A 24,131-nucleotide genomic window follows, 5' to 3' on the forward strand; every position below is an offset into this window, starting at 1 on the left:
CACCTGGAGATGATAATTTTGGGTTTTTATGGAATTTCAGTGAAACCAGTTTCTAAGATTAAACAGTTCAACATAGAGACACCTACATTTGGTCGACAATCATTTCAAATGCTTAAGATATGCATTCTCTTTTTAAAATTATTTCAAAATCATGGTCCGTTACCACAGACCTGGATCTAATGCAACTACCGTTACAATAAATTTAGCCGCAAAAATATTGATTTGATAGAATGTTTGAAGGGTCCGATTCCTGGGACTCAAGTTTTCTAGACTCAGCTTTGACTCAATTTTGTGACCGTGAGATCAGATTCCTCCAAGGGTTCAGATTTTACATTAATACTAAACATAAAAATCTATAATGGCTGATATCATGTGGGACCTTCCATTATTTCTCTCTCTCCATTCTCAATTTCAATCTCTCTCTCTCTCTCGCCATCGTCGTCTTCTCTAATTCTATCATAGCCAATTTTTTCCTATATTTTTTTAACTCCATAAGATACAAAAACTAACGAGATACGTGCAAGAGAAGATGGATTGAATTTAGTGAGGAAGCAAAACAGGCAATTCAAATGGGGTGTTAGCAATGATTAAGTTTAAGGCAGGAAAAATAGGAGTAGAAGCTTCAATTGAATTATTTGAGTTTGACATGTAAATATTCAAAAAATAAGCTTGAATTACCATTATTGATGTCAAGAATGTGATTTTGGAACCATTAGCTATAATTCATCCGCATTTTCCAAGCAACTTTCTTATATCAATTAATTTCACTTTTGAATTAAATGATTAAGATGAAGAAATGTTTTCTTTAATTGTAATTTAAACTGATTTTCACAATTTTGCATTTGCAACAAACCATGTCCGAAATGGACAGAGAACAGGAAATCAGGAATACACCCTGCATTCATTGGTTTCACTTTGCATATTAACAAATTAAGAAGAACTGAAGAAGACGAGATGGGAGATAAAAACAAAAGGAAAAAAAATTAAAAATGTAAAGTGTGTGGGTCCTTCTAACATCACTACTAAAGAGAATATCAACTGGTTCATTGATTAATTAGAACCGTTAAGATGGTTTCAATCAAAGGTCTAAAAATTGAGTTAAATCTCAGTCAAAGAAAGTTGAGTCCCAGGAACTAGACCCATGTTTGAAACTCTACTTCGGCCAATCCGAACATTCCTTCATAACGATTACGCTCGACTCATCTACGAGGGGGGTGTAAAATTACACCTCCACAGAGGCTCCATTTAGGTGCCATTAGGATTTTACAACTCCAATTGTAAATTATTGTATAGCCCATAAATATTCACTCTCTATTGTTCCCAATAGAAAAGTGTAAAAAAGTTCAATTTTAAACTCGGATAACACTTGAAGTGACGTACTTCTTTAAATTTTCAATTAAAGAGGGACGTCACTTCAAGTGTCGTCCGAATTTAAAATTTTCAAATCATGAGTTTAGAAATAGATAGGGACGACACTCCAAGTGACATCCGAACATTTCTTTTGCTCAGACGTGTGTTCAAGTGTCGCCCGAGCTATTTATCAACTGATAGCGAGATATGGAATTCCTGTCACACCCCAAATTTCTAGAAAATTTAAAATAGAGAATTATCCAAGATATAATTATCTCAATCGTCACCCTATTCAATCATCTGAAAACCCAGGATGAAACGAAACCCTAATAACATATTATCAACCACGATATTAAAATCTGAGATCAAATTTAAAACCAAAAGGAACAATCATTCAATCATATTATTAAACTACAAATAAACTAACCAACTCTATTACATCTGTCTCAAAACAAAACCGTACACTTCAGAAAAACTTAAACCAGAAGACTCCAATAGCAAAATCCAAATCACGTGTCCTCATCCACTGTACTCCACCATCTCTGTGTCTTTTTTTTAAAAACCCCCGAAAACAGAGATGAAGGTTTATCTCTTTACCTTTCCTATCTCCACTAATCTTTATCCTTTTTTATTTTATCTATTATTATTATTATTATTATTATTATTATTATTATTATTATTTATTGTACTAGGAAAATATATAAAAAAAAATGGAGTGTTATAATTCCCCACCCCCTCTATCAACTCATAATATATTACCTACGGTTTAGCACCCCCATTAGATAGAGTTTTTTGACACTTGGGGTGTAAACTTTACACTTTATACGGTTTACACCCCCCATTGGAGATGCTCTGACGGCAAACCAGGACTTAGCGTGCAAACACACACACGCACAGAAAGAGTGGGAGAGAGAATTTTTCTATTAAGAGAAACTGTAACTTTTCAACAACTTTTCCCCACTACAGAGGTGTACACCATGCTTATTTTTAGTTCCTTGTATCAATTATCTTCTTTTCGTTCTGTAATGGATGAACCTATAAAACATCCTGCTGACTCTTGGTAGAACCCAAGAGCTTATACGATAAAAAAGTAACCTTGAACCAACTTAGGAGCTCGGTGCACTTTGCAGTGTTGTATAACATGAAGGTCCAGCGCAAAAGAATGAAACTTAAGGATTTACGTCTTTGTTTCATGACCAATGCAACCTCATCATGGTCCACTGCTCGTTTGTAGAAAATAATATCAGAGGGGGAATTATTTTTGGAGGACATCAAGATTTCGTGAGTCGCAAGCTTCCAGCAAGTCATTTTGAGAAGCACAACTATGAGAATGAATGATGAGATGTGAGAGAGAGAGATGTTAGTCATGGTAATTTTAAATGTACTCAATACTTAAATTGAATAGTTGAAAAGGCAAAAATTTGACTATAACCTGAGAGAGAGTCTCAAATAACTCCACACATTATCTGTCTTGGGATTCATCGCAAGTGCTCAAACATAATAACGAATAGACTCTTCATACAAACCCTAAAGATAATGTTTCATAGGTAAATGAGTCATCTAATATATCGGAAAGTAACATGAGGATATAACTATGAATATGTGATCAGAAATAAGAAAAGAAGAAACAGTGAACGTGGTACGATTATCATATACACAAGCACCTCAAGAAAAGGTGTTTCAATTTACAAAATATCCCGATTGAAAATCATGTTTTTGTGGAATCTCTCTATGAAAACTGAAAACAAACTTGAGATAAGAGTACTTTTTTTTTCCTCTTAACTATATGTTAATCTTCTTATTATTTTCCAACATTATACAAATCTCCTGTCAGGCGTGAAACCTCATTATTATCCATCATTATTTAATCATCCGGAGCACATCCCGTCAAATTGCTCAACATTTGGATTTAGTAAACATATTCAGAATGAAGTCTAAGAGAAACATAAGCTAGTAAAGTTGGGAAAAAAGAAGAAACAAACCTGATTGGCGTAACTGATTCCCATATTTGCCCAAACTTGAACATAATTCGCCTTCAAATCTAGTGCCTGGGAACCCAAGGACGAACTAGTAAGGCAATGACATAACTAAGTAGTATATATACATGCCATATTAGAGTAAACAGTTAAATTGTGGAGATAATGAGAATATCAACCACAAAATTGCAAGTTTACTTGCACCATCCACAGATTGATGTAATCTTTTTATTCTTGATTCTATCAGTGAAGTTACCTTTTAATGATAAAAAGATACAATTATGTTATTCCATCAAACACTTTTGTTATATATATATATATATATATATATATATATATATATATATATATATATATATATATATATATATATATATATTTTTTTGACAAGTTAAGTTTTTTGATAAGGATGAAAATGGGATACAAATGTGACAGAGAATCTCACTAATAGGGTGCAACCAGTTATACACTGGAGATCCAAACACCTCCCACGTCCTAATGCCCATTTTAAAGAACTCATCTACCCAAACTAACTATATTTCAAATCATAGATAAGAGACCCAATTTTCTACCCAGACGCTAGCAAATATGACATCCCTAGTGATACATTAAGTTACTCTACATGATCATCTTCATGTTCCCTCTCTATGATAGGCTGACTATCGTCCAAATCAAGCCTTATTATTTGCTTGAGCTTGTACTATTACTGTTATTTCCATGTATTTCCTCTAAATTAAAAGTTAATGCCTGTGCCTTTGGCATGGATTTCATAAAAAAACATCTTAGATAAATATAAAAGTACACATGCATTTATTGTAATGGAAAAAAAATTGAGAAGTAGGCAACTCATAAATTATAATATGCTAGAAACCAATTCAATAACTTATTTAGTGACGAAGAGTAGTTTACTTTTAAAAATAATGTCACTAATTCATTGAAAGCATTTTGAAAATAGGTAAATAACATATATCATTTTGAATAAAGAAAACATAACAATTACAAAATTATGTTTTTGAAATTAAGTTATTTGCATTTGGCATGAACTCGATGTATAAGTCAATTTGTATAAATCTTCGGCGCACATAGGACTTGGCACAGATGTCTTAGTCTTCAAATTTTGTTAGTAAACATTTTGTCATTCATTAAAAATTAATTTTGCACTTAATAAGTCATTACAAATGGTCATTCATTAAGCATAAGCGTAGTTATATATAAAATGGAATACATCAATGTAAATGTCGGAGTGTAGCAAAATTGAGAAGTCTCAATATTAAGTAAATGCAAAATGCATCCATGATTGGACCAAATATTACATTACTTTTTCATTTGATACTTAAAACCAAAACCATCGCAACTACACTATTCAAAACTATAACAGAGTAGCAAGCTATACAACCTAACCTGTTCAAGCATCCAAAGATGACCGCTGTTTATCACTAAACCTTGCATTGGAATTTCAACATAAATTAATGAACTCCTCAGCACAACAACTTCCATAAAGTGAACTTCTCTAATGGATGCACCTCACGGAAAACTTGAACATCCAAGATCCAAGGTTTGTATAGCTCTTTAACAAAATATGCACTTCCTATCACTGGATAATTAATAATTGTTCATAAAACCATGTGTGTTAAGTGTCATTAAAAACTATAGTTGTCACAATATAATGTATCATTGACCTTTTCTTCACCACCACTTTCCATACTTTGCTTGGCTATTTTTTGTAGTACTCCAATTCCTTCCAAAGAGGCAGCACACTAGAAAGTTGAATGCCAAATGCAACAAAATAAATCATATCATACAGTGCATTCTATACGCTTGTACGTAACACGTGTTAAATAAGTAAAGTTTTATACTTAAAAATGATCACAACTCATTTGCCTTTTCACTTCCTGCATGACATGGACAAGAATGGCCATGAACTCTTACAACTAACTTGGCTTGCAACTATAACTACCCCATATATATAGTCAAATATGAGTGCAAACTATCCCATATATATATATATATATATATATATATATATATATATATATATATATATATATATATATATATATATATATCACCAATTCAAAAAGACTACACGGTAAAAAAAGAAAAGAAAAAGGAATTGTTATAATGTGTCGTACTAATAGCTACAGGATTTCTACTCTTATAATTCAGTAGAAAAACATAATCTATACCTAAAATCAAATAGTATACATGGATGGAAAGATACATTTGCATATAGATTCTTATATTTACTCTTTCTCTCATATACATGTTCAATTCAGTTTAGGTTTGAACAAATAAAAAAGTGATTCCCAAGATTTCAAATGTAAATGACTAAGAAAATAAAAACGGAGAAAAACAAAGTGAGCGCAATTAAGAAGAAGAAATGTGAGTCTTCTTGAGTGGAGAAAAGGAACAGATGAAGTTTTGGTGTTACCAACAAAGGAACTTAGTAATTCTAAAGCCTAAGCGTGTTATATATTGACTTTCACGTACATTTATTTATTCATGTTCTTCCCTTTTCGTTAAAATTCAAGAATGATGGTACATACATAAATATTAATAGAAATATGATATCAACAAATAAGAAACAAAAAATACAGAGTATCTCAAGACTTGCACAAAAGCTAAAACAATATGTATTGAAACAACTCTTGACGAATGAAAATAAACTACATTAAAAGTACTTTTAACACCATCAAAATATTATTAATGTCGCTGTGAATACCTCGATTCTCATAGCAAGCTAAAGCTAGCAGTTCTCATAACCAAGGAAAAATGAACTCCGTCTAACTTCAAGAAACTATTTCCAAATGCTTTAAAAAATTGTACGAAAGAACTGCAAGGGAAAACATAAATATATGATGCCAATAAAAGTGGAACAACATGTTAAATGGTTGATTGTCTTGACAATGATAGCTATGGCAAGAATCAACCACATACTGGAACTGTTGGTTCTATTCTCCGGTACCGTCTCATGATTTCTTTGTACTCTGATGGTGGTATATGCCATGTTTGCAAAAAGAGTAGACTAGATGATTTCGGGGATCATGCAGCACATTGTAGACATTTTCCAGGTTTCAAATACCAACATGATCATGTCAAAGATATTTTATGTGATGCATTTTGGAGGGCTGGGGTACAAGTGAAGAAGGAGGCTCTTGTGAATTTTCTCACTGATTCGAATGAGGGAAGATCCACACTTCGGCCTGCGGATGTATTGATTTACAGTTAGTCTGAGGAGAGACATGCATGTGTTGATGTAATTGGTGACTCTCCGTTGGTAGGGCTTGGGAATGAAGTCTTTGAGGTGGGAGAAACAGCTAAGAGAGTAGCGACAGGGAAGATGGAGAAGCATGAGGAAGCTTGCACAACTAACCAGCATTGTTTCATTCCATTCAGTTTCGACACTTTCGGTTTATTGGAACAACATGCTGTTGAGCTTCTCAAGAAACTTCAGAAAGTTATGGACAGTAACGTTATGACAGCAGGTTCTAACGAGTTTGTTTTTAGAAGAATACAATTTGTTATTCATAAAGGACTTGCAGCATAGCTTGTTGCACGCTTGTCCTAATTAATTGTAAAATTCCTCATCAGTATCAATAAAATTTCGACTTAAAAAAAAAAAACAGGTACTTCAAATATGCATTATACATCTATGCAGTAGGCATATAATAGTGCACATACTTATTTATATTACAATGGGTTATGAATAACACACCACAAAAACATGAAAAGAGTCCTACTCATCCGAAATTAGAAACATTTATGGTCACACTAAATTTTCCCTACCTATAACCTATTTCAAGACGAACTGGAAAAAGAGTGAGTTGGGAAAGAGCCTGACCCTGAGCATTACATGATCACCACCAACAATTCAAGTTGGGTGCATTCATCATCAAGAAGCACCAACATTTATTTGCTAGTTGTCGTAAGGAGTCTTAAGTGACTTCGTTAATATTTTTCTAGCACACCCAAACTAAAGGTTGGCCCTTGTACAACACAACTGCTAAAAAATGTGAAAGTGTATCATGTTTTTTTTTTAAAAAAAAAATGGATGCAAAGAAATATAGTAGAAAATGATCACATGATAGAATACAATCATGAATGCATGTAATATATAAAAAATCCGTACACCACCCCAATCGATAAAACCAATAACACTTTTAGTAGTATTGAGCATTGTAATATATACATAAATTTCTTTGCTCACTGCACAAAGTAGTTGATTGTAGTTTCAATGACAATGTAGAACTATACAAACTCGCCATGTGCAAATGGTTACCATCTTCTTTGATAGAGATTTTAGATTGATGCAGTCGGTCTACTATTGCACTACTCCCTATATTAGGAAAAAAAATCGGACTCTGGAAAAATTGCAAAGACATGATTGGAACAGAAGAGGAAAAATTACATTTGAGCTAGCCCGCCAATAAGACTGAAATTCAATGAAAAATTCCTTAACAATGTTAGAAATGGGGTGTAAACACTATGAAAATGTGGTTTAGTAAGATGAACTACCAAGCACCAACAAAAATAGGCCAGGGTAGCATTTATTTTGAGTATAATTCCATGATTTACTTAGGTAAAAGATGTGTCATTCGACAGGGGAATTAGTGTTGTGCAATAACTACGACTGCAAAATACTTGGGAAGCCTTAAGCTACACAGGAGAAAATCATCTTAAGCCTTGAAGTGACTTACCCGTGCATATCTATTTACAATGACATTTCAATACCATAATGGGTGTTGTTTGCTCCTTCTTTTGAAAGGAATGTATCTAGTACTGTGCTTTAGTTAAACACCTATGAGGCAGGTTACTAAGGATGATTGGGTATTTCACAAATTCAAGCTGGTGACATTTATTGTACAATAAAATGAAAATGAATGAAAAAATGTATATTTAGATTGGCTTGAGAATACCTTCAACAGAAAAGCTCATTAGAATGATTGAATGCTATCCAAAGTTTATATTCATTTCCATTTTTGTATCATGTTAACAAATACTAGACTTTAAAAGGAGGATTGATTAAAAATGGTAATAGACAGAGAACTTAAAAAAAATAAAAAGGAGGACTAACTTACCACTTGATGTCGTATCTTTCGTGAAGAACCGGTGTGCAATTCATAAATTCAAAACATTCTGAGTATTAAATTCAATTCCAATTGAAATTAAAAAATAATATATATGTTGCTTAAATCTAACATCTGAAGAAGAAGAGAAAAGACAAACCTGGCGGACGATCGAGTTCTGGAGAACTAAGGGTTTTGAAGGGAACGACTATTTATTTTATTTATTTTCCAATTCGTTGATTGTGAAGACCGAAAGATTTTCTCTTTGTTCGGTTTCCATAATTAAGATTGGTAATTAATATCTAATCCAACCTGCTGGGGAGAAGTAGCAAAAATGAGAACCAAGGGTTTGCACTACGAAGGGTTTTCCCCAGCCCGTAGGCTAATTGCCCTGTTTTGTTAAGTAGATGTTATACCAATTTACGAACTCACTGACTATTAGCTAGTTTGGTCATGGGATCAAGTCGTGGTAAAACACCAAAAAGAAGCAACAAAAAAAAAAAAAAAAAAACTCTCTCTTCAGCAACTTCTTCTTCTTCCTTGTATTGATGGCTGTGTTGCATGGGTACGGGACGGAGTGTCCTGGTTTGAACACGGGTACGACGATTTGGACACGGCGAGAGATCGAGAATTAGGGTGCTTGTTTTGTTTGTGTCCGGTGTTGTTGGTGTCAGTATCCCGTGTCCATACGACCGGGTACACGATCTGAGAGGAAATTAGGGCGTACCCATGCAACAGAGATTGATGGTTATCCAACAATATTTATTTTCAAAATTTATCGCATTTAAACCTAAAGTCCTCCTTTTTATTAGGACTTCTTTCGGTTTATAAATCCAAACTATTAATCAATTTGGCCATGTCTTTCAGTCTCATGCAAGGCCCAAAATATCGATATCGATGAATATATCGGTATACTAAAAAATCTATATATATCGAATATATCCATTTTTTTGTGACCAATTCAAACTATTTAAAATATCGAAAATATTGGAAATATAATATCGAAAATATATTGGAAATATATTAAAAAATTGTCAAAAAGTCAAACGATATATATTATAAATATCGGATATATCGATTATATCGGCAATATAAAGTTTTATATTGGAAATTTCGATATATATCAGGAAAAAAAGGATTCTATATTCGGTGGATATATATTGAAAATATCGATATCGGTGTACCAAAATACTGATAATTTTGGTCCATGGTCTCATGCATGGCCCAAAATATCGCCGAGATATCTGATATCTCGCCGATATATATTGGTAAATTGGTACACCGATATCGATATTTCCGACATATATCCACCGAATATTGAACCCTTTTTTTTCCGAGATATATCGGAATTTCCGATATGAAACTTTATATCGCCGATATAATCGATATATATCAATTGACTTTTTGACCATTTTTAAATATAAATCCGATATTTCTAATATATTTCCGATATATTTTTGATATTTCCGATATTATATGTCTGATATATCCGATATTTTAAATAGTTTGGACTAGTCACCAAAAAAACCCGATATATTTCGGTTTTTGGGTACACCGATATATTAACGGATATCGAAATTTTGGGCCTTGGTCTCATGTACTCGGGAGATTCTATTATCGAAAGAAAAAAAATGTACTCGGGAGATTCCAAATCTGTAACAGTTCCAATATACGAGTCGAAATTAAAAACCCCAACCTTGTGGGAACCTTTTTACTCGAGCGGTCGAGCCCATGTTGAAATTACACGTGCACGAGACGGACCAAACACATGTCGATGTTATTTTATTTATTTATTATCGTACCCGAATATAAATAATAATAATAAAAAAACGTAAAAAAAAAAGAAAAAAAGAAACCATATCTCAAAACTCAATTCAATTCAATTCCCATTTCTGTCTAATTGTAAAGTGGGGTTTTAAGGAATACCCAAATTATGAGTACAGGAGAACTTCTAAGCATTGAACCACAGGAATTAAAATTCCCGTGTAAGTTTCTGTTTTTTTTTCTTCAATTTGATAAAAAGATTGAAACTTTATTAGATCTGTTTATCAATTACATGTTTTAATTGTTTAATTTTTGTTTGTTATTAGTTGAATTGAAGAAACAAATTTCATGTTCTCTTCAAGTGTTGAATAAGACCGATGATTATGTGGCCTTCAAGGTATAATTTTGTTGAATTTATGACTTGGGATTTTGTTTATTTGTGTTAAATTTGTGAATTGAATGATTGGAATTGTGAATTTTAAGGTTAAAACCACGAATCCGAAGAAATATTGTGTTCGACCAAATACTGGGGTTGTTTTACCAAGGTCTACGTGCGATGTTGTAGGTGCGTTTTTCGGAGTTGTTTTATTGATTGGGAATTGGTGGATTTTTGTCTTGATTTGGTGTTGTTTTGTTTTTTAGTTACAATGCAAGCGCAAAGGGAAGCTCCCCCTGATTTGCAATGTAAGGACAAGTTTCTTCTTCAGAGTGTAACTGCGACTCCTGGGGCTACTGCAAAGGATATTAACCCTGAAATGGTAAATAATTATATATGTACATTGATTGTAATGGTATGTTATAGAATGTCTAATTTGCAGAAGTGGGTTTTTGATCAGTTCAACAAGGAGTCTGGGAATTTAATTGAGGAGTGCAAGTTGAGGGTGGTTTATGTAGCTCCACCTCAACCGCCCTCACCGGTTTCTGAAGGATCTGAAGAAGGGTCATCGCCAAGGGCTTCGTTATCAGAGAATGGGAATATGAATAGTGCTGATTATACTGCTGTAAGTGTCTAGGATTTATTTTAACTCTTCTTCAGTTTGTTCCGGCTTTTAAATGTTTAATTCCACTGCAATGGGATGTTCTGCTTATCTAGTAATGCTTATTTCTTACAGGTTTCAAGAGGTTCTAATGAGCCCCAGGAGAAATCTTCAGAGGTGAGGAACCTTTGTTGAATTTAACATGTTTTTAATTTTTCTTAGAGTGTTTGTTCTTAATGATAATAAAAGAGATCCCCCTCCCCCCTCCTTAGAAACTAGATTGCATCCATTTAGCAAGTCTTGATTGTTTTCAAGATTGGTTCGGTGGATAGAATAAATCTTCCTTTATTTATTTTATTTTTTTAATTTTCTTTTAGTTCTGATAGTGTTATTAAAGCAATTGAAACAATTGCTACTGAGAGGGGAACATTATTTTCCATTCATAGTTTGAATTAGTGTCAAGAAATCTTTTCCAATTATGCTAATAAAATCTTGCACAAACTTCGGAAACTTTCCTGTTCTTTTACAAACGCTGACGTCGACTTGTTTGTAATGAAGTTATTTATTTAAGCTATGGATTGAAAGTCTTTTAGGACAATTAAAAACAATTACAGTGATAGTGATGACTCGAGAGTTTTGTTTTGGGAGGACAAGTGGGCCACTAAGGGATCTCTAAAACAGGTTTTTTTGGGACATGTTAGGGATTTTGGAGAACTAAAGGGGTTTTGTTCAGAAACAAGTGGTTTGGACTTTGGATGGATGGAAGGTAGTCGCAAAATCTTTTTTTCAAGTGGAGTTTATTCGACAAAGAACTCCTAGTGGTTAGAGAATTTCCTCGTCTGATCTCATGATATAGGGTGAGTGTTGGCGATGATTATCGGATGTGGAATGGCAAGCGGCAAGAATTCATACCCGAGGCCATATATGATTTGTTAGAAGCCTACAGAATTAGTGAGCATCAGTTGGGTCATGCAAATTTCCCTCATAAGGTTCGATGGAACAATTAGGTTCCTACAATAGTTTGCTTCTTTTTTATGTGGGATCTTTTCTGGGAAGAACTTTAACAACAGATAACCTAAGAAAAAGGCGGTAGATTATGGTAAACCAGTGTGTGATGTGTACGCAAGAATAAGAGAGTATCTAACATCTCTTTTGGATTGCAACGTCGCTAAGAAAGTGTGGGAATTATTTTTCACCTCACTCTTCTGTGTGTCCTATACTTCTTTTGGGTTGAGTATGTTCCTAAAGAAGCTGCTGGTGGGTTTATCCTCTACGTAATGTTACTGAGTAAAAACCCTCGTGGAGCTTAATACAAGAGTGTAAGAGTTTGGGATCTAGCGGTTTAGATATTCAATTTGATGTTGGCTACTTGGAAGAGGAATTTTCTTTATGAGGGCAGAACAGTCACGCTCATCAAGGGTACATTGTTGAATCTGCCTGTTTATAATTTGTCCTTACTATTGCGATGAGTGTTTTTCTGTGGGGATTGACCATCGAGAATAAGAGATACCATCCTATCACTTGGGATAAAGAATTCATGCCTAAGAAAGTTGGTGGTATTGGGATTAGAAGATAATCCCTTCTTCCTTTCCCTACTCAGTAAGTATGTCTCTGGAAGGAAGGCATCATTAGTAAGTATTGGAGGGACGAAAGAGGTTGGTTATCTAAGTCGGTGATTTTGCCATATGATTGTGGATTGTGGGGAAGGATTATGAATGATAAAGATGAATTTCCAAAGATTTGTCAGATCAATGTAGGAAAAGGCATTGGCGTACGATGGTTAGGATAATTGATTAGGGGAACCATTATTGAGGATTGGATATGAAGCTATTTAGAATGTATTTACAAGAAGAATGTTTCGGTAAAAGAAATGGTTTATGGAGTGTAATAACTTCTCTTGGGACCTTGTTCTTCGACGTTGGTTAAATGACTGGGATGTCGAATCATTGGAATTTATCATTGTTACTTGAAAATGTTGTGCTTTGGAGGGGGACAGCATGGAATGGGGGGGAGATAAGAGGTTTTTTCATCTAAGGCTTTCTTTGAAATTCTTAATATGAAGAGGGTGGCTTAATTAGGCATTGACATAACTGTGTGGCCATGGAAGCAACTGTGGTTGGAAGGAGTTCCGTCCAAAATCATTTCTTTTTTATGTGGACCTTAGCAATGGGAAGGACTCTAATGATTGATAACCTTAAAAAGAGAGGGAAAGTGATGGTGAACAGATGTGTCTTCTGTGGATGGGAAGAAGAGAGGGTATCACACTATCACACGTCTTCAATGATTGTTGGTTTGCTAACAACTATAATAATACATGCTGGATAGTTTTGGGTGTTCACATAGATTTGAAGGAACAATGGTGAACTGGCCGAATGGATGGAAGTGTGAACATTTGTGGCAGATTGGTAGAATGATTTGGCGTAGATGTTTGCGTGCTATGTTTTGGTACATTTGGTGTGAGAGTTCCAGAATTTCGATGACTAATTCTCCAATATAGATCGAGCTATTTGTAATGTTAGATATTGTTTGTGGGAATGGGTATACTTGCATATAGAATGAAAGGGATGTGTTTTGATCAGCTAATTTCGGTTGGGAAAGTTAAATTAGGAACTGATGTAATAAACAGTGGGAGGACAACTGATTTGAATCCTCACTAAGTCAGGGTTTACTATGTAATTTTAATTTTAATTATCATTAATAAATTTATCTCACCTTTTCAGAAAAGAAGAAGAAGAAGGATATCTCGTGTCTCCACATGAACTTTCTCCCGAAAACACATTGCCACAGTGGACCCTTTGTTGACAAGATCTCCTCTTCCAAAGATGCCACCTCCCCCTCAAAATTTCTCTTGTTCCTTTTCATCGAAATGCCTTAAATAACTGCTAAAAGAATCATACTACCTGTCTCAGAATGAAACCTCAAGTACCATAGTGATAATAGCTCCTTCACTGATCCTAGGCATACCCAATATACACTCGACCAAAATAGCATGTACCTTAAATCCTCCACGAAAAATGGCTGTGGATAAGGGTTTGATCCACATATTTTACATCAACTTGACATAAGCAACAACAGTTTATGATAACTGTCTTGAGTTTCCTCTTTCTATATTTATTTAATGACAGATAATTGATGACAAGAAAAAGTGCTGTGACTCTGTGAGTGAGAAATTCCAGAGAGATGGGTACGAGTTTTAATGAGAATAAGGGTATAGAATTTAGAAGTAATGTTGAGTTTTAATGAGAATCAGAGGAAGATTGACAGTCTTCCTAGTATCAAGGCCTTCTAAGAGACAATTTGAGGGGATAATGATATGAACGTGTTACGAGGCCTCTGTTAATTGGGGTTTATAGTTAAGGTGATGGAAATTGGAGGAATACAAACCTTCTTAGAATTGGGGCCTAAAGCAGCAGCCCAACTTGCCTGAAAAGCTGTCGTGATTTGTCAGTTATTCAGTCACAGATTTTGCCAGTATTGTTTTTTGAAATAGGAACTTGTTATAGACATGACGTGATTGATGTGTAATCGGTTATTTTGTGAGATTGTTGATGATTAGGGTCTTAAAAGAGATTTTTTTTTTAATCTTTCTATATTCTGATGCTTTTTCTTACTGAACCGAGGTTTAAATTTGGTTCAACTAGAATCCTGCTTGAAATTTACCAGTATTTGTAATTTAATGTACAGTATGGTGAATGTAACTATTAGACTGACTACATGCGTGTCCAATAGCAATTAGTTGGAAAATCTGTATTTTACTAGTGTTTATGGTGTACATGTTGCAGGGATCAGCTCTTATTTCGAAACTGACAGAAGAGAAAAATACTGCTATTGAACAGGCGAACAAACTTCGTCATGAATTGGTAAGTCATCTCTTGGATCCCTGGAGTTATGGTCACGATTATGGTTTGATTATAAGTTTGTCTTTTGGAGATAATAATGGAATTAGATATTGTTTTTTCTATTCTTCGTCTCTTTTCCTTGTTTAAATGTAGTGATATGACTCAGTGATTGATTTGTGTATACTAAATTCAGACTATTCCGACTTCCTTTTTTTTTTGTTTAAGTGCGTGTGCGTGTCTACTTGAAAACGTTGCTAATAAAGAAGGGCTGGAGAGTACAAATGTCTTATATATGAAGCACCTTACCTTACCTACTTGGGTAAGTGGGGTGATGGTATGTTTTTATCTTAGGCCTTTGGTAACATCTGCTACAAGCATTGATCAATAGGTTTTGTACTACGTTTCCCCTGAGCTCCAAGTGCTTCGTGTCAGATATAGTTTATATTTTTTTCTTTTCCTCTGTACCCCTTCTTTATGGAGGAGAATCTTACAATGAATTAGTAGACTAGAACTTCCTTAGCCTCCAATAAGAGACTCCAGAATCCTGTGGTATGTTTCAAATTTTAGTTACAGAGGAGAGATCAATATGATAAGGTGCCCTTTAAACAGCATTCTCAGTACTATTGGATATTGGTGTATTGATCTGAGAGATAACAGATGTCACAAGGAAACTCTTTAAAGTTCGTACCTAATAAGTGGTAGACCTAAATGAACAGTGTTGCATAAAAGACGAGAGATAACTAGAAGTGCTGGTGCTTTGAACTCAAAAGAAAACATATTGTCATGTGATAGAGCATGGCGTGTATGATGCTCACAAAAGCTGCTGTTTGTGGTGTAAATTGAAAGGTTTGGTCCTTGATGCAGCTATTCCAGCATCTTCAGAAAAAAAGTTCAGGGATCATCTGAAGCCAAGACTCCCATGTCTTAATTGGTTTCATGTTTGACACTTCCACTTTATTTCCAGGAAGAGGGAAAATAATCTAGCATGTTGTTTGGGCACGGATTGTCAACTATTCTGTGGAAAGTAGGATGCTGTTTGAGTTTGTTAAGCTACAAATATGAAAGAATTGGTAATACTGCAGATAGCACCTTGCTGTGGCTTTAATGCAAAAATACGTGGTACAATGTTCAGAAAGAGATAGCACACTCTTTTGTGGATTTTGTATACTTGATTATCTTGAAGCTATGGTTAATTTGTAGTTCTAGACTCTTAGTGGTATCCTATGAGTAGAGCGTCCACTCATGGTAAAAGACAGTTGAGGCTTCAAAGCTGGAATGTGTTTGCATCATGATCATCCGCCAAACAACATATATTTATATATTTTTTTCAGTAGAGCAGTATCGATGTCTCACGATACGACAAGAACTCATCATTGTGTGACTTCCAATTTACTCGGAAAAATAGTTATAAACATTGAGTTGGAGAATTTGGAGGGTGGAGGAGGTTGTTACTGAGGAAAAAGATTGATTGGTGGAAGTTGGTCGAGGTGATCAAATGATAGCAAAAGTTTATTGGTTCTTACAAAAATAAAGAGACGGAAGTGAGAAGAAGAGAAGGCATTGAGCATAGTGATAAGATTTAGGGGAAATAGTGGAAACGGCTTCATAGGTACTACACTCTTCAAGGCACATATCACAATCTTGCTTCGGTCAAACTCAAGACTCTTTAGTGTCATTTCACCTTTTCATTGTACACTTTTATAGCAATTTGTAGACAGATCCTTACGTTCACCCACTTGATTTTCTTAGAGATTAAAGTATTTCTTCACTTTCAAAAGGTTCGTATTTTATTTCTGCACACTTAATTGTTACAAAATAATCATATTTTTCCAAGAAATGCCACTTAAAGGGGCTGTTTGGCAACCATTATAAGTAGAAATAATTATGTTTTTAAAATCAATTCTAACATAAATAGTTTTTTTTTCCTTCTTCTTCTTCTTTAAGCAAACAACTAAATATAAATAGTTGTTTGCTAACATAAATAGTTTTGAGATAAATGATGCCAAACAACTAAATATAAATCACTTTACCAAAAAAACTAAGTATAAATCAATTTTGGATTTAATGACCAAGCCAAAAATAGAAAGAGAAATTACCAAAAACAAAATATAATAAAAATATGGTAAATCATTTCAAGAGGAAAGTTCTGTAGTTTTTGTTTCTCATTCTTTAAGCAACTTTTTTTTGTTTATGTTTTAATGGATTATCTCATTTTGAGAATGAGATAATGGTTTTTTTTTTTTAAATTTTTACCAAACAACTTTTTATATATACAAAATCAATTATGAGACTCATAATAGATTATTTGCCATAAAATGGATTATCATAATGGTTGCCAAACGGCCCAAAAAGAAATCTGAACTAACCAATTTGGATATTTGACGAATTAGTGCCCGAGTTCAAACTTGGTTAGTGGTGGTGGGGAAGGAAAAGGCAAGGATGGACCAAGGGTTAAGTATTTAGGAGGATAAAGGAGGTTTTGGATTATGCAGTATGTTAGTCTACAAATTAGACCCTTTTATCGGTTCATTTTACCCAATCCATTGGGGTCAGGTTCAAGCCACTGCCTTAGATAACACATAAAATTCCAAATAATTATCGAATTTGGTTTATCTTTACCATTGACACAACAATTTAAGAGATTTCAACATGTTTTCTTATTAGGATCACCAACAGCGCTGAACATCAACTTTCAGCCTTTAAACTAATAGAGAATACATTTTATGATTTTATCAATCACACAAAGACTTACTACTAACATGAACAAGTTACCTGTCTGTTGGTGGAAGTCCAGGTTTGGTCTTCTAAGAGCACAGATCCTCGAAAATGTTTGACCTTTGGAAGAAGCACAAATAATACCAGAAAAATGGTAGATTCCCTAGGTGGGATTTGTTGATGACTGCCTCAATATCTGCGTGGGAGGAGAGTATCTCGATCTCACCTCCTCTCATGGAAGGCTAATTAATTCATTGACCTATTGAAAACAAGTTAAAATAAAAAAGGAAATTGTGTTTCTGATGCATCTCAGGGGAATGAATTCTTGTTGTGATTTGTGAATGTATTATTGAAGTTTGTATTAAAGTCCATGATGATAGTTAGAGAGCTTTATCTGGTTCTTTTGTCTGTAATAGCCTGCCAAATGAATGACTCAACACAAACAATTGATGAAAACAACAATTTGTTGCTTCATGGAAGGATACATCACATAAAAATGAAGAGGGGCTATTGAAAATTCTTGTTAGTCTTTCAGCTTGACTTGTCAATTGTCTTATGGACATTGTGTAGTGAAAGTGACCCTAAAGTAAATACGTGTTAGGCAAGGAAACAATGCTCCACAATGTTGTGCAAAACCTAGCTTCCTTCTAAATGGAAAATTTGGTGGTGGAAACACATGACAAGTCCTCGATTCACCTGTCATTTAGTTACAATTGCAATGGGTGAAAAGCTTACAAGTTTGCAGAATAGACAAGCACATCATTACTTCCATTAAAATTCCTTCTTCCTCTAAGCAACACACGCACTTATGAATTGGCGTATGGAGTAAAAAAAGCACAGGGAAGTTCACATGTCTATCGTTTTTTTTGTACACTATTATGCAAGCCTACGCATATGGAGGGGTTGGGTTTGCGTACAAGAGTGATGTTTGGTAATTTCCTCCTTTCAGTAGACACTTGTAAGTGTACAGGTGCTGCCAAAATAAAAACTGTTTTTTTCATTTTAGATGGGTTTAGTGATGAAATATAGTTTCTTTTTTTTCCAGCTTAACTTTTTGGGTGGCTTATTGTTGTACCATTATATTCTGCAGGAACGTTTGAGGAGTGAAGCCAGTAGAAGTCGTGGTGGTGTCCAGTTCTTGTATGTTGTGATCATTGGCTTGTTGGGTCTTCTTCTCGGTTACATTTTGAAGAGGACATGATCGATCGACTCCTTTGTGTGTATTTATTTCTAGTGTTTCTGTTTAATCCTCAACCACAAAATCAAAATGAAATATATCGGAGAAGAGAAACATGAGGTCAATGAACATAGCTTGATTTGTTAGTTTTCTTGGCCAGTAGTTGTTATGAACAAACAATTAGAGAGGTTTCTAGTTCTTTTCCCCCTTTTCTCTTTTTCTTTGTAGGTTTGTACTTGTTGAAAGCTGGAATCAAAAGAACTTACTGTACTGTTCTTTGATCTCAAGAAATATCATATGATTATGTTTTAGCTCTTTAATGTTAGTAATGCGCCTAAAAAAGGAATTTTTTTATTGAGGATCACCGTTTGTGTATAGATGAAAGATAATACCAAATTGATAATACTCTTTTTCGCTTGTTTATCTTGTGGTTCCATGATTTATGTAGTGGCTTAAAGTAGTCTAGTCAAAGTGTCTGGCAGGAGAAACAGACACGTTTTGTGGGTGTTGACACAAATTGTGTCAGTAAAAATTATCTTGGTATTTTGACGATGAGTTACATCGTATGTGAAAAAGTGAGGCTAACTTACAGTTTGTTTTATTGCCAGACTAGAAGTCCGTTTAAACTCTACATTTTGATGGCAAATAGCAATCAACTTTAATATGTCGCCAGTGACACTGAACTTTTTAATGTGATTGTAGTTGGGTTCTGAAAGATTGGCAAGAGAAGAAAAAATCCCAGAATGTCAGTTGTAGTAATCGGACCATGCGTGTAGTATGTTCATCATATATGAGCTCGCTCATACTGTAATAAACTTTGAACGGAGGTTCATTTGTCCCAGGAAGATGTTCATACGGACAGTTAAGACTTAAGAGGGCTGCATTGTCACATAATATGGGACTTGCGGATACCTGATCTTGTCCTTACTCTTAGTCCTTTCCATATTTCCAAGACCACAGCAAGACCTCAATAGCTGGGACTCCCCACCATTGCCCAAAATCACCATTGGGCAGGTACTCAGGTCCAATCCATCTACCTTACATGGCCCCTTCACGTACAAAGTGGACAAACTCCACGTTGGAATCTCACAAAACATAAAAATTCTCTCCTAAAGTGTCCAATTGTTGATCTCCCTGATAAAACAATTACCCATAAGTTACTGCGTGACTATTTTAGTACTGCATCACTAGAGTTCCAACTTCAGCCTTCAGGCAAGGGGACAGTGTCCAAAGCCTTGATTTTGGCCTTTGTTTATAGCCCGATTCATTTTAGAAAAAGAAAACCTTTAGGATTTTTATCCAATTGTCGTAATTCAAATACTATACTACTACTGTTATTATTAAGAAAAAGAATTGGCAAAGAGGCAAGTTTAGGGTCAATGAGCCAAGTAAGTGTTTCTCAAATGCTCTCAACCTGAAGCAATAAGGCTTATTTGGGCTAGGCTCATGTATCAATGTAGAGTCTCATTCATGATCAGAAACATATAGTGTTGATTGTGAGTATAGGTGAACTTGGCGCACAATCTTTACCAAACACCCATAACCACAAGAACTATTTTCTCTTCTTACCACCTTATTACTTGTAATTAAAAAAAAAAGCTTTCTTGATAATAAAGCAAGATTAAGTAACTGGTAATAACAAAACATTATTTTATGCCAACTTTACCCCATTTCCTTTCTATAAAAACACCACTTTCATTTCAGCCCTGTTCCTCACTACACACCACCCTCTCTATCCTAAAACCCTACTGCACTACTAACATAAACCCTGATATCTTCCGAAACAAAATGACTATATATGGTTTAAGATCTGCTGCTCCTGCTGCTAAGTCACCTGGAAAAAAACGTATGTTTTTCACTGATGGCACTGTGGTAGAGCTTGAAGACTACACTACTTCTGATGATGATGAGTATGAAGAAGATGATGAGTATGTTTTTGATCCTCTCCCTACTGTTGCTGACCCTCCTCTTCATGCTTCACCAACACCCTTCTCAGCTGGTAACTATTTTTTCCCCCTCTGTTTTACTCTGTTTTTGGCTTACTGAATAATGTTGTTATATATGAGTTGTTTATGTACTTTTGTTTGTGATGGGTTTTGTGGCTATGTGGTGTTATGAGTATTTGGGGTACTTGCTTTTTATTTTGAGGTTTTGGTGAATGGGGTATTCTCATAAGGAGTTTTATACTTGTGAGATTTATGATAATGTGGAGTGTTGGGGTTTTGTTGAGTTACATGTTGGATGAACTACTTAAGTGTTTGACGAGTGGGGTTTAGTTGACAATAAGTTTTTTCACTTGTTTCTCTCATGTTTTGTGTGATTTATTAGTATTAGTATTTGGTTATTGAGTTGAAGTTTCATATACTCACATGTGTTTGATGAATGGGGTTATCTTGTTATGTGTTTTTGTGTTTGTGTTTGTTGTAATACATATCTTGTTCTAGTTTTTGGCTTTTGGGTATATCGTTCAACGTTTCTGATGATGGGTATTTGGGTTTCACTTGGTTTTTATGAATGGGGCTATTTTATAATCAGTTTTTTCACTTGTTAGTTTCGTGTTCTTGATTCCTTTCAATACATCTTTATCTTTTGTTTTTGGCTTTGGGGTTTTGTGATTCAAAGTTTTTGATGGTGGGGTTTTTTTCCTTTGTTCCTCTTCTTTTGGGGTTTGCTTGGATTTTTCATTGTCTAGCTAATATCTCTGTTTTGGAGTTGGCTTGGGGTGATTTAACTTTTGTGTGGAGTGATAATCTTGTTCTTCATTATTTAGGTAATAGTGTATTTTTCATTTTGTTATCATGGAAATGGGTATTTGGGGTTGTTTGATGTCTCATATTTTCTGTGCTTCTTATTTTGCGTTTGTCTTGTTTTATATCTGTGATCTGTCTTTTGTTTCTTATGTATAAGTTTCTGGTTCTCCGTTAATGTTTTTTGGGTAATGGTCTATTTGTGATATTGTTATGCTTCTGGGTATATGGCTTTGCTTCATAATTTCATATAAAAGATCTGCACTCTGCAGTGTCTATTTGTTGAACTTGTTATGGTGCTGGGTATTTGGGGATGCTTAATTATATAAAACATATCTGTTTCTGATCAAATCATGGAACTTTTTTTTGGCTAATTAGTATCCTTCTATGGAACACTATGCAGATGTGTCTAAACCCATCTCCAAGCCAAGGAGCACTGGCCAGGCCTTTAACAAGTTGGATGAGGTGGTCCACCCATTTCTGTCGCCATCTTGTGGAAGGAAGAACTGGAGCAGAATGGAGGACAAGGAAGCTCTGCACTTGAGGATTGATATGCCAGGACTCGGCAAGGAAGATGTTAAGGTCTCTGTTGAGGACAACATTCTGATCATCAAAGGAGAAGAGCCTAAAGAAGTCCAAGGTGACAATGTAAGGGCAGCAAAAATTTACTCCCATAACTTTGTGACCCCCACTGAGGTTTACAAGGTTGATCAGATTAAGGCTGAGATGAAGAATGGTGTGTTGATGGTGATTGTTCCAAAGGTGAAGTATGAGGAGAAGAGGGAGAATGTTGTTCAGGTTAATGTTGTTTGAATCTGTTTGGAAGATTGGCTGGCTGATTTTAGACTTTTGTTGATCAGTTGATGGTTTGTCTAGTTGTTCAGTGTAATGGTTTCTGCACATTTTGCACAGCATACTTTTTATGGATCTTGATGATCATATATGTTCAAACTCATATTTGATGATGTTGAATGTCAAATACAAATGCTGTTTTGTTTAAAAATGCCCGCTTGATGTTGATGATTTCAAACTCATTTAAGTTTTGTTTTGTTGGCTAATGCTTTTGTTTTACTTGAATTTATGATCCTTGTGTTAGTTGATTGGTTCACTTAAGTGTCTGTATGATTTATAATGATTCCGTCACTTCTGATTCTGTTTCTTGGTGTTGATGCTCTGATGCTCACATTCATTTCAGATGTGTGATTGGTACCGTGCTCTTCATATATCTGAAAATCTTGTGGTGCTTATTCATTCCCTTACTCAGACTCGCAATACTATTGTGTGTAGTTGTGTACATCTAGTTAATTTTCATTACTATGATTTCCAAGTATGTGTGTGAATCCATCACATGGAATTTTCAAGACGTACAGGAACTAAGCTGATGATCTACCATTTGTAGAAGGAGAAAAAAGAATTTCAAAATTGAAGTTTTCTTGGGTGCATTTTTTGTCTTGAAATTCTTAGTGTTGCAGTACATTCATAGGTTTTCATAGAATCGATTCCTATGATCCTGTCCTTAGACAGCTATGGTCCAGGACCTCATACATTAAGACCTCAGTAGTTGGAACTTCCCACTACTGCCCCAAATTAACTTTGAATAAATCTAATCCATCTAAGTTACCATTGGAATCTAACAAGAAGAAATGGGAGTTCCCTTCTGACTGTACGTCAAATTGTTGATCGCCCTGATAAAATACATAATTAACCGTAAGTACATAAGTACACTTTCTAGTTTCTCTTCTTGATGTGGCACACAGTAGAGTTGTCATCTCAAGACAACAGGACAATGTCCAGAAGCGGAGACTGGCCTTTGGGCCTCACCTGAAAAGTTGGCGATGTGGTTGTCTCTAGCCATTTGAACACAGCACTTGAAGTAATCTTGGTACAAGCTGGGTAGCTAGAAAACTGGAAGATGAACACTAGTAGAAAAAAGGATATGAAGCAGTTGGTGTTATCCTTGAAAAATAATTATGAACTTTAGTCCCACATCTTCTAGACACCTATTATTCTGATCTATATATAGTATTGGTAACGAGGTATGTTTGTCCCTTCGGGGACATCCGTTAAAATTGGAACGATACAGAGAAGATTAGCATGGCCCCTGCGCAAGGATGACACGCACAAATCGAGAAATGGTCCAAATTTTTTTTTTCTCCTTTTATGAATTTTATCCTTTGGTTGGTTCCCTGGTTTCTGGTTTCGTAGTACTGGTGCACTTGGAAGAACATTATGTATTTCTAAAAGTTTTGAAATCATTGGTATGTATGAAGTTCAAATGATTTCAAATGGTGTCGCGGTAGGTTGAAGTGTTTTGGTGAGTTTGCATGTCAAACATGAATGTGGTTGAATTTGGAAGGTTGAAGTGTTTGATGAAATGGGTATGCAACTAATTATCATATTAGTGGTTTGGTATAATGCTATGTGAACAGAAATGTATATATGTACATCCTGAAGGCTGAAGAAACATGTCAAGTTTTGGTGTTGTGATGGTTGGATACAGATTAGGATCCAATATTTGAG

The 24,131-nt window shown here is 34.9% G+C and overlaps 2 protein-coding genes and 1 non-coding gene across 3 annotated transcripts; all 3 read left to right on the top strand.

Annotated features, from left to right (window-relative positions):
* The first annotated feature begins 10,160 nt into the window (after nt 1–10,160).
* PVA12 (plant VAP homolog 12) lies at nt 10,161–19,179 on the top strand. Its single transcript, XM_086569162.1, has 8 exons — nt 10,161–10,377; nt 10,483–10,553; nt 10,640–10,721; nt 10,799–10,914; nt 10,993–11,157; nt 11,269–11,310; nt 14,916–14,993; nt 18,778–19,179. The coding sequence occupies exons 1-8, from the start codon at nt 10,326–10,328 to the stop codon at nt 18,886–18,888; spliced, it is 717 nt and encodes a 238-aa protein (XP_086425288.1). The 5' UTR covers nt 10,161–10,325; the 3' UTR covers nt 18,889–19,179.
* A 1,252-nt stretch (nt 19,180–20,431) lies between these two features.
* On the top strand, nt 20,432–22,614 carry LOC147494634 (small heat shock protein, chloroplastic-like). Its single transcript, XM_086569161.1, has 2 exons — nt 20,432–20,863; nt 22,015–22,614. The coding sequence occupies exons 1-2, from the start codon at nt 20,518–20,520 to the stop codon at nt 22,422–22,424; spliced, it is 756 nt and encodes a 251-aa protein (XP_086425287.1). The 5' UTR covers nt 20,432–20,517; the 3' UTR covers nt 22,425–22,614.
* Nucleotides 22,615–23,655: 1,041 nt separating this feature from the next.
* On the top strand, nt 23,656–23,758 carry LOC147494635 (U6 spliceosomal RNA). The gene has a single exon (XR_015200556.1). It is a non-coding gene; the product is annotated as a U6 spliceosomal RNA (small nuclear RNA).
* The last annotated feature ends 373 nt before the right edge of the window (nt 23,759–24,131 follow it).

Source organism: Coptis chinensis, chromosome 6 (assembly GCF_015680905.1).
Source record: "Coptis chinensis isolate HL-2020 chromosome 6, ASM1568090v1, whole genome shotgun sequence".
Lineage (NCBI taxonomy): Eukaryota > Viridiplantae > Streptophyta > Magnoliopsida > Ranunculales > Ranunculaceae > Coptis > Coptis chinensis.